The 17521-nt window shown below is 34.1% G+C and overlaps 1 protein-coding gene across 6 annotated transcripts in view; it reads right to left on the reverse strand.

Moving 5' to 3' along the window:
* The window catches only part of Trpc4 (transient receptor potential cation channel subfamily C member 4), a 201953-nt gene that overhangs the window by 9160 nt on the left and 175272 nt on the right, over nucleotides 1–17521 (reverse strand). For 4 of the 6 annotated variants that reach the window (XM_048800872.1, XM_048800871.1, XM_048800870.1 and 1 more), the window contains exons 6-8: nucleotides 15157–15470; nucleotides 7629–7824; nucleotides 4104–4313 (exon numbers count right to left, since the gene is read on the reverse strand). In XM_048800872.1, coding sequence (XP_048656829.1) covers nucleotides 4104–4313; nucleotides 7629–7824; nucleotides 15157–15470 — 720 coding nt within the window. The remainder of the gene's footprint in view (nucleotides 1–4103; nucleotides 4314–7628; nucleotides 7825–15156; nucleotides 15471–17521) is intronic. The other 2 variants (XM_015484015.2, XM_015484013.2) reach the window with 1 other exon arrangement.

Here is a 17521-nt window from a genome sequence, read left to right on the forward strand (position 1 = left end):
TGCAATTGTTTCCTTTCATAGATGTTTTTCTCAATAGTAAAGCATTTCTGCATCACTTATGCTTTCCTGCATAAAGCACTTGAGTGAACAATTACTGGGAACTGCTGATCACCCTAAGGAAGTCCAAAGCCATACATGCATATAACATACATTAAAGTTATATATATGTTTAACTTTTATATGTGTTTATATATATAAATGTTTAAGTTTTCAGGGCTTGTTGCATCAGTGTTACAGGAAACCATAAATAATTGCAAGATAGGATCACCAATAATGGGCTTCTGGAGAGTGGCCAAGGCAGTAACCCTGAAAATCTCTAGTTTCAAGCTCTTCTTGGGAACTTAAATGCAATGACCAGCAGTGTGACATTCAGGCAGCTGGTAGGTGACAAGCATTAGTAAGTGAACCACAAATGGGAAGGTTACAGAAAATGCCTTGGAAGAATGTAATAACCTCCAGTTGAACTTCAATTTTCTCTTTCAAAAATGTGGCATCGATATAAGGACATTGTGGGGTGAAAGAGTGCAGAAAGCCAGCCAGCCTGCTAGCCCAAGGCTTTGGAATATAGGAATATAAGAAGTAGCTGAACACAATGAGAGGATCTGCAGAAGCTGTTGAGAAAAATTACAACAAGGAAAGTTCAGTTGCATGTTCATTAGGCATTTTAGGGAAACAAGAGAGGGCAATGAACTGGGGGCCAGGGTTTCTCCCCAGGTCTGTCCCTATAGAACCCCCTAAAAACCATGTAAAAAAGTTCTCCATTAAACAAAATAATGGAAATAAATGATATCTAAGTTCCCTTTGGAGTGTAATGTTTTAAGCCATACTGTGGTTTTACAAAATGACTGTCTTTGGTATATCTGTGTCATCTTTAATTAAATAGTATGTGTGTCTGTTTGCCTTCATATGTCTACACAACAAACTATCAAGAGGATTAATGGAATTTAAATGAATTTAGAGCAGAATCAATTACTTTTTGACATTATTTTCCCATTTAACTCCTATATTAGTATTATAACCTTATTATATTTATTTTATTTTTGTAAGCAGTACCTTAATTACAAAGGATGCATAATATTTATTTTTATATAAATAATAAATAGGTAAAACTCAACAAAGTGTATGTAAACAAAAATATTATGTCCTCTTCCTGAAAATGAGGTCCAGAGAAAAGTAAATTTAAACAATATTGGGTTTGATGAGGATGATACTCATCCTAGGCCCCAGCCTGGAGGAAAAGAGGCAGGATTGAGGCTGGGAAGAGAAGGAAAGGGAAACATGATTCAGAACATTTATTTGGTTTGGCATAAATTTCCAAGGCATCAAAACATCCAATGTTAAAGGTTAGTAAAATGTACATGGCAAAGGAAGAAAGGAATGGTTTGCAGTCATAATTAACTTTGAATTATCTTGTTGTGCCTTAGATCAGAGCAAAAGAATCAAAGTTGGAAATACAGAATCAAAAAAAGAAATTTGTGTTTCAAGAACAGTACTATATAGAAAAGAAAGCTCTTTAATTTATGCCACTTATTCTCTCCCTCTGAAAAGTGTGAATCATTCCTTTAATAGAAAGGGCAGTTGAACTGAAGGCTCCTCTTTGCATCTAAGAAATGATGGCAACATGTTCCTAAGAACCAATCAACAATAAGAGGCTTGGGGGATGGTTGGAAGGCAGTTTCTGAATTGGCTCTCCATTCGTTCTGTAGGCAGGACAGATGGATCTCCTAAAGCATTAAAGGAGGGCCTTGTGTGTGTGTGTGTGTGTGTGTGTGTGTGTGTGTGTGTGTGATTTTTACTTGGGATTGAACCCAGGAGTAATTTACCACTGAGCTGTATTTACAGTCCTTTTTTAAATTTTTTATACTTGAGACAGGGTATCAAAGTTGTCCAGGCTATGCCCCAACTGGTGATTGTTCTGCCTCAGCCTCCCTCCCTAGTAGATGGGATTATAGGTGTGTGCCACCATGCCTGGCTAGGACCTGGTATTCTGTTACAAGTTTCTTAAAACCTAAATTTCCCTTTATTGTTACATCAAACTATAATATGAAAGAGAAATTTCTTTGTTGACTCAGCTTTATTAATTTTAAAATCCAAATGCTCTTGCTAAAGGTAATATATTTAGACAGCATTGAGGGGCTGGGGTTGTGGCTAGTGCTTGCCTAGCACATATGAGGCCCTGGGTTTGATCCTTAGCATGGTATAAAGATAAATAAATAAAATAAAAGTATTGTATCCATCTACAACTACAAAAATATTTTTTTAAAAAGGCAGCATTGATCACTAATAAGTTTTCAGGAATTGATTATAAAAATACTTCTGAATTTAAGAATAAGTTAGGAAAAGGACAAGTAGAATTTGATCTGGAGAGGAGAATATGCTTGAGATTGGTTTCCCTGAAACATTTTGATTATTGATTATTAAAACTTTTGATTATTGATATTGATTATTTCCCACATTCTTCTCATAGCACGTTGTGTGTGGCTATATCAAAATGTTAAATACATCATATGCTGTACCTTATACCAATATGTCTTCACTTCTGCATCTCCCACGTTAGAACTGACATTCTCAGGATGGAAGCAATGTCTTTGTGCTTCCTTCCACTCTCTAATTTCTATCCCAGTTACATACCATAATTGACTATTAAACCTAATAAAGCTTATTCTGTCTAATACTTTTATTCTACAACTATTTTTAAATAATCTAACTTATTTTAACAGACAAACATTTGGAGCAAAGTAAAATCACTCCTTTCTCAGTCAGTAATAAAACCCATAAATGAGTATGAGATTTATAGCCTAAATCTTCATAATATCTGACTTTGGTTTCTCATATCAAATATGTTTACCTAATTTGATACGATAAATGTGTAACAGTTTATAAGAGAACACACAACTGTGTCTAAAAGTTCATCTTTTTTTGAAATACTGACTTGCCAACCCCTCTCTTTATAATTAGAATTGTTACTGAGATGATGGGCAAATGCATGCCACTTTCAGCAGGAGAAAGCCCCATTTGGAGTTAATAACAATGCCTGATGAGTGGTAACTAAAGAATGAGGAGAATAGTTTAGAGCATGACTAGTCGCCATCAGTTATGTGAAAGAAAACTGAAATCAAATTGAGATTTTTTAAAATTTTTGACTAAATATCTAATATTACTTGGTGATTCTAGTATAAAGGCATTGCAAAATATTTCCAAAGCAATTTCTCTGAGATGATAAAATTAACTAATGAATTAACTAATGAATTTCCATGCTTTTCCCCAAAAATGGTATTGTAAGAATTTTGAATATTAGGAAACAAAGTGAGAAAGGAATGGAGAATTACTTGCCCCATGTCAATGGATTAACTGGAACAAACACATAGTCTATGTATTTTCTACTGAAATTGTTTCAATTCTTGCTTTCCAATATGAAAGAAATTTCCAAAGGAAATATAATCTGCCAGCATTGATAAAACATGGCTCTGAGCAGTCTTCATTGATTTTTTAAAAAAAAAATATAGCATCTTGGCACCTAATATGATAAGGAGTAGAAGCAACATGATAAACATTTTGATATCACAGCTGGCAGTTGGCATAGCATTTTTAAGTGATCATATGCATTCAATCATTTCATTGGGCATTTTATCAAGAGTATTTTATTCTCTGTGTGGAACTTTATATTAGACACTAGATTTCATAACTGATGGAACCTAATATGAAGTAACCAAAACTGGTATCTTTACTCTTGGAGCTTATAATTCAGAGGCAGAAATAAAATGATAAAGCAAAGCCACAAATAACCTGCTGTCATAATTTTGAAAAGAGCTAGAAACCAAGATACTAGGAGATAATGTGCTGGTTTTTCAGGCTTTGCCTAATACCATTGAGGACTCCTATATGAAGGAACTGGATCCTATTCAAATAGCAAAATCTGCCTTAGATGTAGGAAATGAACTTGTGAAAAAGTCCTACTTACTCAGTGTCTTAGATATAGTACACATGCAATTAATGTTTGTGACATGCAATCATTCAGAACAAAAAGGCAACAAGAACTGACAATATTCAATGAAGAATACAACTGTACTCAAATACACAGTTAAAAAAAAAGTAATACTAACATGCTGTGTTCTTACCCCTATTGTTCCAAAACTTTCTGGCTTTCTTCTCATCTTTTTCTTGCATAGGTGTGTCCATATCCATTTGATCAGGTACCAGAGGGATTTGGGGCTTGGGATGACATTGAAAGGAGTAGGCAGAGTTCCTCCTTCTTCAAAGTAACTCATCCAAAGCTTTGTTCTAGCAAATTTCCATTCTATATCTGCATGGTCCTGAACAGGAGAACATGACAACTGCTAACAGTTCTCTTCATTAATAAAGTGGGGGAATCTGGCTTTGAGTGGTTCTTAGAACATTAATTAAATAATTTAGAAAAACACTGCTAACTCCCAGAGACAGTAATCTAAACATCTCAGATGCTGGCTCATCCTGTAAGGAGTCATAGCTCTCATGTCTCTGTTCATCCTTCCTTCTTCAGTGAAACTGACATCTACAATAATGACGTATTGAAGAGGCTGAGTGATGAGTTATGACTTGAAGATGATTGTGCATCTCATATACTGTAGACTTACATTAGATTCTGGCCAGAAATAGTGTGTTATGTCTTACCCAAGGCCTTGCACCTCTGCCTGGTGAAGGCCACCTTCTTAGCTGCTCATAGCTCAGCCTTTGGTGCTGCCAAGAAAGTTCTTACTGGGCATGCTCCCTTGTGAATAGCTCTTGTCCACTTTCAGGCAACAGACATCAACTCCCAGAGAAGTTCCTCTAACAGAGGTAGCACAGAGACTCTCTGACACAGCACTAAACCTATGAGCCTGACATTACCTCAGCCAAATGCCTGGCTAGTGGTTGCCCATAGCCAGATGTTGTCTCCCTCTCATTTTTTTTAGTACTCACTCCACTTGATTAACCTCCCGAGAATACTCTGGGACATTTGTGGCAATTAGATATAGGGCAACCAGTCTCTTCCTAAATTAACCATAATCTGATTAAAGCAGAGAATCTGGGAAGTAGGAGGTGGTAGAAACCAGGCATAAATGCATTCAAGAATTCAAAATAGCTCATTGTAACAAATTAATCTTGTAAAACAGAACTCAGTTTTAGAATAGATGAATAGTCTTAGACTATGTATGCTTCATTCTAATATGTCTACATTGCTGTGTGCTGATGAATGCATATGAAGTATGTATGTCCACTCTGCACAGTGGGGGTTTTACTCCAGGCAATGGATAGCTTGGTCTATGACACTAATCACCATACCTCGAAGATGGGAGGCCTTCATGTTACTGAGCGGTAGATTGCACAGATCAGTTAGTTGACAGAAATATAGAAGCTGTATTTCCCCTTACCCCCTTACCCCTTTTGTCTCCTGCTTTATTTCTTCCTTCCCCCTTTCTTTGGAACACACTTACAGATTCTGCCTGAAGAGATGTGTATTTTTTGCTGCAGTTACAGAGAGGGAGATACAACAGAACTGGCTCAGGGGAACAAAAGACAGTCACTTAGATAACATGTCAGCTAGGAGTAAGTAGCTCCTTGGATTCATTGGTGCTCATGGAATTAAGTTTGTCCTGACATCATTATGTTCTCTTATCGCTACCATTAGCAATCCTTCATGGTTTGGGATTCTGAGAGAGTCTCTAACTTGGTCTATAGTGTTTGGAAAATCTGAGCTGAAAAGTTCTAAGCTGGTGATGACTAAACCCACCTTCTCCTACTCACTTTCAATTCTGACTCAACCTTAAAACTCTCCTGGGAATCCTGCCCTGACTTCCATTACTCTTCAGCAGCCTCCTATTTCCAACCCAAGTCAAGATCCTTTCTTCTGCATTTTCCTAGCATTCTCAAATTTCTCTTTTCAATATTGAAACTGTTGATTTTTTTGGTTACATCTACATCATTAATGTTTTCTTGAGAGAAGAGAATTTTAAAATACTTCATGTGCCAAAATCAAGCACATGTAGGCTCATTCTTGGTGCCCAATAAATATGTGATTGACAAAAAAGTTCATGAATGGGAAGAAGGCTTTCCTTGTGGCCTGCATGATTGCTTCTGCCTTGCCACTGTTAAAGTGTTCTTTCTTTACATGTTTTACCCTGTGGCCCTGAGATAGTGGTATTAGGACAAAAAGAGAAATTCTTCAGAGTACATTCTGCTATACTGGGACAGGTTAGTCAAATGCTTGATGCACCCTTGCCCCAAAGAGGTTTCACACAAAGGATGTTGGGAGGTACACCTGTCTCAGGTTCTTGGGGTCTTCTCTCCTCACTATAACTTTTGCATTTGGGCTAAATAAAACTAGTTCTAAAAATAATTTTCATCTCTATAATGAAGTTATCTAGAAAAATCTGCTCCACAAAGAAGCAATAAGAAAATGTCATACTACTTTGGATAGTGTTCTCTACTCGATGAAATTGGGATATTTAATGTTTTAACAGGATTAAACTTTTGGCAGCTTCTCTGTATCTAGCTTGATAATTAGATGCCTTCTAATTTGTTTTTGTTGTTGTACTGGGAAATAGAATCTACATTTCGAAAATGTATTGACTGGAGGAAAACAGAACTTAACAAAATATATGGAGACTATTGACAAAATTTTCAGATTGTAAGATGTTTAAGAAAAGCTCTCTATATAATTTACACATTCATATATTTACCTCTAAATCCTTATGCATTATTAATAATTAATTATTATATATTGTGAATCCTTTAGTTTATGAAACAGTAAATAAAATAATGTTTCTGTTTTATGCATCATTTTTAAAAATCAATGTCAGGTGTCTTATAGGAAAAATTTGCTTCCATAAAGACAGTTTCAGTAAAATTTGGAGTGATGCTTGACAAAAAAAAAAATCATGACACTCCAAAGCTTTAACCATAGATTCAAAGATACAATGTAATTACAGTTATTTATGGGAATAATGGACAACCTATAATTATGCTTATAAATGCTACTTCTCTAAGGTATAAATATGAAAGATTTCAGAAATATATTTCATTCCTGTATGAGTTTGTTTTGTGACTGTAGCTATTCATCATAGACATATATCACTAAGTTCAACTGGATAAAGGGCTTTATCCTTCTCATTCATTGAAGTGTTTCTAGTTTCTAGAACAGTACCTGGCCATAGATGTACTAAAAGAGAACTTGTTAAATCAATGAGTAAATAAATCAAACTAAGTTGTTTGGATTCCAGAGTTTCAAATAAACACATATTGCAGGTTTGCCAACAGATTTCAAGATTATAAGTAAATGGATAAAGATATTGCAAAACCCAATAGGCATTGTATAAACATGAGTTGTTTGTTGTTATAAGTCATTCCTCAACTACTATTCACTATAGTTAATGATTGCCTGAAAAGTTAGATTTAGTCTATTTGTATAATCATGTATAATATGACAAAGCTATATAAATATATGACCACATGTTATATAACACTGCTCAGAAATTTGAAATTACAGTCATTCTTATCTGTCTTACCAATAGCCAATTACAAATTTTATTACTATAATAATTAGATGTAGTATAGCTAGGGAAAAACACATTTGTAGATAAAGTGAATTAAAATAAATCCAGTCAACTTACAGCAATAAGTTGGTAAGAATTATTCATCATAGCTATTAACATGTTGAGAAGGACAACCAGAGAGATGACATTGTATGTCCCAAACATGGTGGCACCAACAAACTCAGTAAATTCATGCTGTGCTTTGACATTGGTCACATATAAATTGATGAGCCCAAATATTGACCAAAACAAGGACTGAAGTGTCTCAAATAACCTGGAATAAAGATAAAATAACATCAAAGCTATATTAAACCATTAAAGAATAAGGTATAGCAACAGAATTTGGTATTATTATATATATTTGGTTAATTTCAAATACATATCTATAGCAAAACAATTTTTAAGACAATTTTAAAAACTTACTAAAAGTAAAGAAAATTATTTAAACCAAGTTAGTACAAATGATATACTTAATTTTCCTACTGTGTTGAAAGCTATATTTAATTTCCTAAGGCATTGGGGTGTAGAAAAGAACCATATACTGTTTTTGCATGAAAACTGGAAGAAGAATGGCTTTTATTTGCATAAATGGTTGGAGGGGGAACCAAAAGAAGAAAATTTTGTGACATATGGAAATTATACAACATTTACATTTTAATATTCATAAGTAAAATTTTATGAAATATAACCACTCTCATTCCTTTATGTATTGTCTATGGTTTATTTTGTGGTAACCAAAATGGCAGAAGTAGATAGTTGCATCAGAGAAAATATGGCTCACAAAGCCTAAAATATTTATTATCTAAAAAATTTATGAAATATCTATTGTCATATAAAGTTTGTCAACCCTTGTCCTAGGCAACTGAGGAATAGTGAACAAATGATCTATTTTTAAAGCTTAGGCTTTCAAAAAAAGTCAGTGTTTTTTTTTTTTAAACCTGAATTTGCTCTTCATTGTAGGAGAATGAAAAACACTATTCTTTAACAATGAAGGTTTACAATTAAAACTGTATTCACATAAAATGGTGAAGAGTCTCAGAATGCTTAGATAACAAAATTTGGTTTGATTTTTTTTTTTTTGTAATTCAAGTCCCATTTTATTTAATCCAGTCAATGAATAAACTCTGGTGATTTTATTGAGAGTAAATCTTTCTTAACTTAGTTTGAAAAATGGAATAATTTGAGGAATATCTGAACGCAAATGGATAATTGTTTCTTTCAATGAGATTATTATGGTACATTAACATACTATAACAAAAAGATAGCAGTGCTTTAATACTCTTTGGAAATGACTTTCAATAGACTATTTTAAAATTATATTGTGAAAACAAAACCAGAAACCTTCTTATACCAGGCCCGGTAACAGAGGAGAGAAGATTTCAGCCTTAAGGAGTTTAGCATTAGATGGGCATCACATCCTGGGACCAAGCCAATCCTGTGTTCTGGTGGCTCCTAGCCAAGGGTATAGTTCCATGTATACTCTTTCATGCCATAGTAGTCTTTATGTGAGTCTCTGGAGCTTCTCACCTAAGGCTTCAGGGATTAGATCAGCCATGGTCAGGAGACCCAAAGAAGGACAATTTACCTGAAGCCAGTGGCTTACAGATGGAGCTCAGGTGAAAATGATCAGATTTCCTCTCCAGGAAAGTTTATCTTAGAAATATCAAGATAATGAGGTAGTTGACGAAAAAGTGGCTGAGATGACAACATTTATGATGAAGTCAGAGATATTGGAATGAAAAGATGCTGAAAGTTCCAGACAGTACAAATAAAGAGGTAGAGACTTGAGGATGAATAAAGTGAGCAATAATTAAACACTGAAGTGGAGACATGTGGAGTAGGTGAATCACGTTACACTGATACACAGTGTAAAAATTCCTTAGCCTGGCTCCCTGTCAACTCCTTCTCTTCCTGAAGCTGGTAGGTCTTTCTCCAACTTCTTCCCTTGCTAAATCAACCCTTTCTCAGAAGACCAAAAGGCTATAATTCTGTGCATGATTTTTATGACAAAATGCCTCTTACTTGAAATAAGCCATAAATATCTGGTCCATTGTAAGTAAGAGAATCTGACAAAATATGTCTGAATTGGCATTTAGGAATGTTTTCCCCCTAAATTTATTATTTTTTTTAAAAAGTAATCAATTTTACATTTTAATTGAGCAATTAATTTAGGACATGATACTAAATTTTTAAAACTTATTTATTTGTTCTTTTGTTGCATTTTTATTTTAGTTATATTAATATTGGGGTTTATTTTGACATAATTGTAAAATCATGGAATATAACTTGAAACTTAATTTTTCTAGAGCTGTTAAATGACATAACAGATTATTATAAAGTAACAAATGATCAATTTTAGTCCTACCAAGGAATGTTGTACCCTGTTTGTAAGGAGATAATGATAAATTGTTTAAAGAGAACCCAGATATCACTTTAATAATATTGAGGAGAGTTAAATCTAATTCATTGACCTATACAAAGTCCACTCAAATTTATTCTTTGAAATTTCCTGAGAAAAAGTAAATTTGTCCCAAACTCATAAGTTCTTTATATTTATTAACCTTCAGGTATCCTTTGGAGTGAATATGAAATAACTATAATCATTCCAAATAGTATGTATTTTAACTATGAATATAAAAACATAATTCAACTGCAGGAATAGCAGTTTAAGGAAAGTTACAAGTTAAACGGCAAAAATTATGTAATAAATTATATTAAGTGTTTACACATAAATTCATAATGTTTGTTTTTTCAACTTTTCCAAGCAGGACAATGATTCGGAATAAAATGGGTTCATATGGTTTAATAGTACTTATTTGCTTCTGTCTAAATAAGAACTACTAGTTCTTAGAGATCATTAGTAACCCCTTTTATAAAATTTGTATTACAACTAGAACTTAAAAATGGGAAATTCAAAGTAAAATTATATTTTGTTATTAACTATCAATTTTATTCTTTCTTTTTATTTTCCTTCTTTCAGTATAATGAATCTCTGGTGAGATTTATAGAATAGTTTCACCTCAGACAAACATTTACTTTTCAGATGAATTTAAGACCCTGGCGTTAAGGTGTTTCTAAATGACTATTTCTTTTATTAGAGGAACTTAAAAAAAATAAATCTAGATTAACATTTCAAAGCCATTACTTCCAGAGATGTTTTGATCATTAGTGATTCTCAAATCTATTGAGACCAACATTGCCCATAAATTTAAGAGTCATTAGTTTCATCACATCTCAGAATGCCTTTATATGACTAATATTTTCCTTGTTCTGTGGGGCGAGAAGGACTGCAATTTCCCAAGACAGTGCCACAACTTAATTGAAACAGCACAAAATCTGGTTGAACGCTAAATCGAAGACTAACTTTGTATGGGTTGAGACTCTGCTTCCCTAATACAAAATTTTATCTCTTGCCCTTTGAAGATATTTCTGAATTGCTACATTTCAACATTTGCTTGTTCCCTGGTTAAATATTTACAATAAGAGAAAGACTACAAGTAAAAAGGTAATGTATTCCATAGCCGAGATTTTCCTCTGTCCTGTGAGACTAAAATGATGAGCAAATATAAATTGATACAACACTCATCTGAATATTTTATCTTTATTTTCAACCAAAAAAAATGTGATACAGAAACAAGTCAAGTGTGACCCCAATTGGCCAGTTCCAACTATTAGGACTTTGACTCCAACACAGTATTTTTCTTAATGTGTTAATATTTGTCACAAAATCTAGGACTTTCTTTTAGTAAGAAAGTCCCTTAGCAGGGACAATAAGCTTAAGTGTATATAGCATAATTTTAATGACTCAAAAGTTTGTGTTTTCATGACTTGTAGCTCTTCTCATGTTAATGAAAAAACTACCTGGAAGCATTAAAGGATGGGAAGGAAGGAGCCATTTGCTGGGGGGAACATGTACAGAGAGACACAGAAGATACAGATGATAGTCTATGTCCACTGGGGGCTCACAGCCAGTAGGAGATCAAGAAAGGCATCCTGGGAAAGGTCTATTTGATATAGAATTTGAACAAAAGAGTAAAATTTTTCCAAGCTGGAGAGCAATACAAGAGCATTTCTGGGATGAGGAAAGAATATGATGTACTGGGGGATTTATAAACTGGCAAAGTTGAAGAGTAAGGTGTTATTTGGGAATTAAGAAAGGTGAGGCAAGAAAAGGAAACATGGAGCATATCACTGAAGGACCTACTATGTCACCCTAAGGGATGTGGCTTCATGTAGTATGAAACGGGAAACCATACTGATACCCTGCATAGGGGAGCCTCTGGTATGGGTTTAGAAAGGTCATTCAAGAAGCAGGATGGAAGACATAGGAGAAAAGGCAGAACCCAGAGGAAAGGGGACTTGGACTTGGTCATGAGCTTTAGTGCCAAGACACTAAAGAGCAGAATAATCATTTAATAACTGACTACCTGTGGAAGGGATAGAGGAAGAAAATATCTAATATAAAACACAAATTTTCATTTCAGTTTCTTGATGGAATGTGGTAACATTGACTAAGAAAGGCAGTTGGAGAGAAATTTGGGAGAGACTGGTGAGTTCTTTCAGTTGATGTTTAGTTTTCTTCAGGAGACATGTATGGCTAGGTGGACACAGACAGTCAAAAACACCGTACGGCATGGAAACAGGAATCTGTGCTGATCACATGAATATGGAAGCCACCTGTTAGACTCATTGCGCCAAATCCATAAGCATAGATAAGTTTTCAAAGGGACACTCTTAGGAGTATCTGAGGTTAATATCCTAAGGAAGACTACTATTTGAAGACAATGATTGAAATATAGTTTTGGAGCAAAATGAAAAAAAAATAGAAAAGTGAAATGTAAAGTGGAAAATTGTTAATATAAAAGTAAAAAAAGGACAAGATTTAAAATAAATGGAAATGCTAAATAGGGGCAAATTAAGGAGACTCACTGAGATTGATGTCTACCAGCAATGGTGACAAGAAGACCTTAGAAGATATGCTCTAGAATGGTTTTAGAGGAGTAAAAAAGACAGAAGCCAAATTGCAATTGGAAAGTGAGAGGGAGAAAAGAAGATATATTCTTAGGGTACCTTGGATGACATGTGGGAGAGAGACAGGAGTTACAGCTAATGGGAAATACAGTGTTCAAAGTTCCAGCATATGTTTATACCCTGACTGGAAGGGGTAGGAACCTTATGAAATAAATGAAAGATAATACCCTCCAACCAATGATAACGAAAAGAAGAAGTGTGGCTACCATTTTCTATGACATTACATGACACTGTAGATGATGTTTTAGGTTATTGACATGAATTATGTTTTTTAAACCTTATATAGAATAAGATTTCCAAAATTGTGTCTAGTACAAAAACAGCCTGAATTTAATGGTAGATATGAAATTATAAAAGGAAAATTGAAGATCAGCAAAAGTATAGAAACAAGATGCACAGCAGAAACCTTGAGGGTATCACTATGATTGACATCAATTGTGCTGAAAAATGTCATCAAAGGTCAGGAAACTTAGGCCTAGTGAATTCTGTTAATAATACAGGGAGTTTTAAATATAAATATGTACATACACATACACATGCATATATATAAGTTCATGAATATCTTTGAGAAAAAATAAATTGTTGCTTGGGATGTTATGTTCCATTATCTAAAAAAATAATTTAGATAAAACACTTGATTTATTTGAGGTGAATGATTTGGGCATATAATATTTGAGATATACAATTTACCTGTTATTTTTCATGATAATGGAAGAAACCATTGGTATAGGTAAACTAAAATTATATATAAACTAAACATCCAACAAATTTATTTTTGTATTACAATTTATATTAAATATTTGCATCAGCTTTGTCTAGCCACAACCTTCTTGTATTGATATTATAAATAGTTTGTAATGTGGAGTTATTTACCAAGAAACCAATAATAAGAGCAAGGGGCTTCCTGGGATTTTAGGGTATTATACATCAGAACAGTGCTAGATTTATCATTGTTGTTTGCAGAGGGGGCAGGTAGTTGAGCAGGACTTACTCTTGAAACTAGATCATTTCTCTGAAGTAGAGAGAACTGGGCAGGTAAAACAGTTGTAGGTGTTGGGTGGGAGCTCCTTCTGGTAGACAAATCAGGTAACCAAAAGGATATGACAACAGATATATATGGGGAGGTCTTGGAAAATAGTTTTGGTTGAGGTACGCAGAACAAAGTAACAAAGAGTTGTGAAAGACGGAACATGCAAAAGTGCTTTCCATGAGAAATCCAGGAGACCAGCCAAATGTATATCCAGAAAGGTTAGAGGTATAATTCTCATTGATGAAGACAGAGGTGGATGGAATCTGACCAATGTAAACCTCTAGTCTTAGTTGTCCTGGACAAATTAGCAAATCAAGGTCCACAAATGAAGGAAGAAAGGTGAGTTCAAACTTGGAAACCAAGATGCCATCAAGGGTTATAAGGAACATCATCCCTCAGGTAACCAAAAGAATACCTGAACAGTCAAAAAAGAGCACAAAAAAGGTGACAACAGTGCTAAATGAGCTGGCTGGGAGGAACTGCTGCTTAAGAGCAGAAGCATCAAGTCAGGGGACAAAGGATGAAGGGACAAGAGGAAGCCTGGATGATTTTGTGCTTTCTTTATGATTCCTGGTTTGCATCAAATCTATTTCTGAAGGGGGCTGAAGTAGCTAAGGCTGAGATTAAAATTTTATGTGCACATAAAACAGATGTTTGTTAATTAAAATGGAGTTTTAAATATCAGGATCAAAAATGAAACAGATGTGGGATTAAACCAATGAGAGCATTTTAGCTATAAGTGGTTTAGTTGATGTGAAACCATTGATTTCCTGATTTCCTCCCAACCGAGAAACTGCTTTCTTCTCTTACAGTAGATAAAGTTATATCATGGCCCATGAATAAGGTCATACTTTTAAGTCATGTTCGAAATACCCATGTTCGCAAGTGAATATCGTGTATTGGAAAAGCATCGAGCTTCTCAATCTGACAATTAACCATCTTTTTATCCAAGTGGGAAGGGAACAGCACAAAAAAGCAGAGGGGTACTCTGTGAAAGCTGTAGGGAGTCAATGTGCTCAGGGGCCTATGCTATCAGCAAACCTGATTGTGAAAATTGCAGGAGATTGACATGTGAATAATAATGATTAGGTTTATCTGGGTTTTCCACGTTGCATTCGATGCTTGATCTTTTGTTTGGGAACTAGAAAACAAAAGGACTTCAGTACATGGGAAACATGAGGAAACATAAAAACTCTTGGATTTTCTATTATGATTGATTTTACATATATTCTACATTTAATGTACTTGCAATCTGTCAATAACATTCTTTAATTATCCCATATTTTAAAGCAGTATATATAACTTTCCTTTACATGAGGTCATTTAAAAGAAAAGATGATTTGCTAAATCTTAAAATAAATGTACCAGGTATTTTTTTTTAAATTTTAATGTCAGAAGGATTTATTCCAGTTCAAAGCCATGTTAATTCTGTTCCCTGCTTTATGCATAATTTTCATTCTCCAATTTTTGCAACAATTTGTCATGGATTTTCCAATACTCTAGATTTGCTCCCATGTTACCAATGGAAACAGCTATCCAACTTACGTTGAAAATGCATTATTCTGCTTTTCACATCGTATGCCTTTGCAGCTTAATCCTTTGGTTTCTTCATAATAGAAGTACAATTGATTTAAGCCATTTGCAAATGCTAGCAGCACAAGGCAGTATATGAATAGAAACTTCAAAATGTCCAGGAGCATTCTTCCCAGAGATATTTGTAGAGGTCCCAGGTGAGAATTTGCAGTAAAAAGTGAGATCAGACGCAGGGAACTGAAGATGTTTGCAATAGCAAATAAAGCCTCAGCAACCAGAGTGGGATGCCACATGTCCCATGATTCTCGTGGGTTAAGAGCACTGTACTGGAGAAAACAGAGAAATACGGAGATGTAAAATAAACACATGCTTACGAATACATCAGATTCAGACCTGGGATGTTTTTTAGGTGACCCAGCACAAATGGCTTATTGTCTGGAAGCTGATGTCCTCTATGACCATCAACACAAAAATAACAGTTTATTAATTTATAAGTTTTAACCAAAGTGCCTTCTAAGTCTGTCCTTGTTATTTGTGATTATTGTCAATACGTTAATTTTAGCTGTCTTTGAATTTTCCCATGGAACTTTAAGAAAAGAAAAGAAAGAAGGTAGGGGAAATCAGATTTCGTATTGGAAAACAGCAATATCAAGATAGCAAAGCAAACTACGTTATTTTTTTAAAAAGTTAACTTTTGTACAAAATAATCAATGACCTTACTTGTAATATTTGAAATAGCTGCCAATTCTAGAGGAATACATGTGGATGCAAATTATATATGAATGAATGACTGTAGTAGTCCTCTATTGCTTTGGAAACAGTAATGTCTAATAGGGGATAAATATCAGTGCTTTGTGCCTGAAATATCTTAAATGGAAATACAACCTAAGTTAAAATTCTATTGGTGGTTATTGAATTGCCATTTAAAAATATTTAATATATAGGAAATTCTGAACTTAGATTAGCTAATTAGATAAAATGTGTGATTTGAGGAAAATACTTGCCAATTTAAAATTTATTTAATTTATTTTATTTTGGGGGGTATGAGGGGTTGAACTCGGGCACTCTACCACTGAGCCATATCCCCAGCCCTATTTTGTATTTAATTTAGAGACAGGGTCTCACTGAGTTGGTTATTGCCTTGCTTTTGCTGATGCTGATTTTGAACTCGCATTCCTCCTCTCTCAGCCTCCCCAGCTGCTGGGATAACAGGTGTGTGCCACTGGGCCCATCTTGCCAATTTAAAATTTGCCCAGAGAATTTTCTAAAAACATAAGGCAATTGATTAAAATGCCAGTTTTGAATGATTGTGGATATTAAACCATATAAAAAGCACAACAAAATTCATCCCCTGTATTACTGAGATAAATGTGTATCCTTTAAAAGAGCCAAATATGCTTTTGAAATATTGAGATATGAAACTATAATTAAATTGGTATTAAAACTGAAAAATTAAATTCTGTTTTTCATAAACATCATTAAAACAGTATAAGAAGTTCTATTTCTCTGTAAGTTCCATCAGAATATTCTCATAATGAATCCACCTGAAAGATCTTGACATTTATTAATCAATTAATTCACCTTGAATCTAATAGATAGTATTTTTTTTTATTCTCCCTAGGCCAGAGGACACATCTCAAGATCTTGATGTTATTCAATTCTTGGGCTTTTGCTGGACTGACAATTTAAGACAATTAAGTTTGAACTAGAAGAAAATTATTTTCTACTTTTAAATCCTGATAAATGGTCTTGAATATCCCCATGCATGCCTTCAGCCTAAAATAGCTAATGATAGAGATGCAAAAAAAAAAAAAAAAACAGTTAAGATGTTCATCTTATAAATTGAACATATACTAGGGTGTGAGCTCAGGGTACCAAACACTACCTAATTCTTTCTACTTAGCTCCCCTCTAAATGATGTATGCTATCTTTTCATTCAAATACAGGGATTGATCACATTTTCCTTTCTTTCTTCACTTCTCTCTTGAAAGACATAAACATTTAAGTAGAGAACAATTCCCACTATGTCAATGGTTCATTCTGTTTTTTGTTAAACCTTTTAATATAGCTTAGGACTATATCTCAACAGAAACAAATGAAACAGGAAGTATCCTTAAGGATGCATTCATTTTCTTTGAATTTCTCACAACATTTAATGCAATATGCTTCATTGCATTTTATCCCATCAAGTATTTATAGATCAGTGATGTGGACAGGTACAACTGATTATAATAAAAATTCTATAAATATCAGCACAAAGCATCCTAGGAGAAGAGAAAGTGATTAAGGGGCTTAGGAAGCTAGGAATGGATACTGTATGTGTGTGTATATATATATATATATATATATATATATATATATATATATATTTTTTTTT

Source organism: Marmota marmota, unplaced genomic scaffold, assembly GCF_001458135.2.
Source record: "Marmota marmota marmota unplaced genomic scaffold, marMar, whole genome shotgun sequence".
In the NCBI taxonomy this organism is placed as follows: Eukaryota; Metazoa; Chordata; class Mammalia; order Rodentia; family Sciuridae; genus Marmota; species Marmota marmota.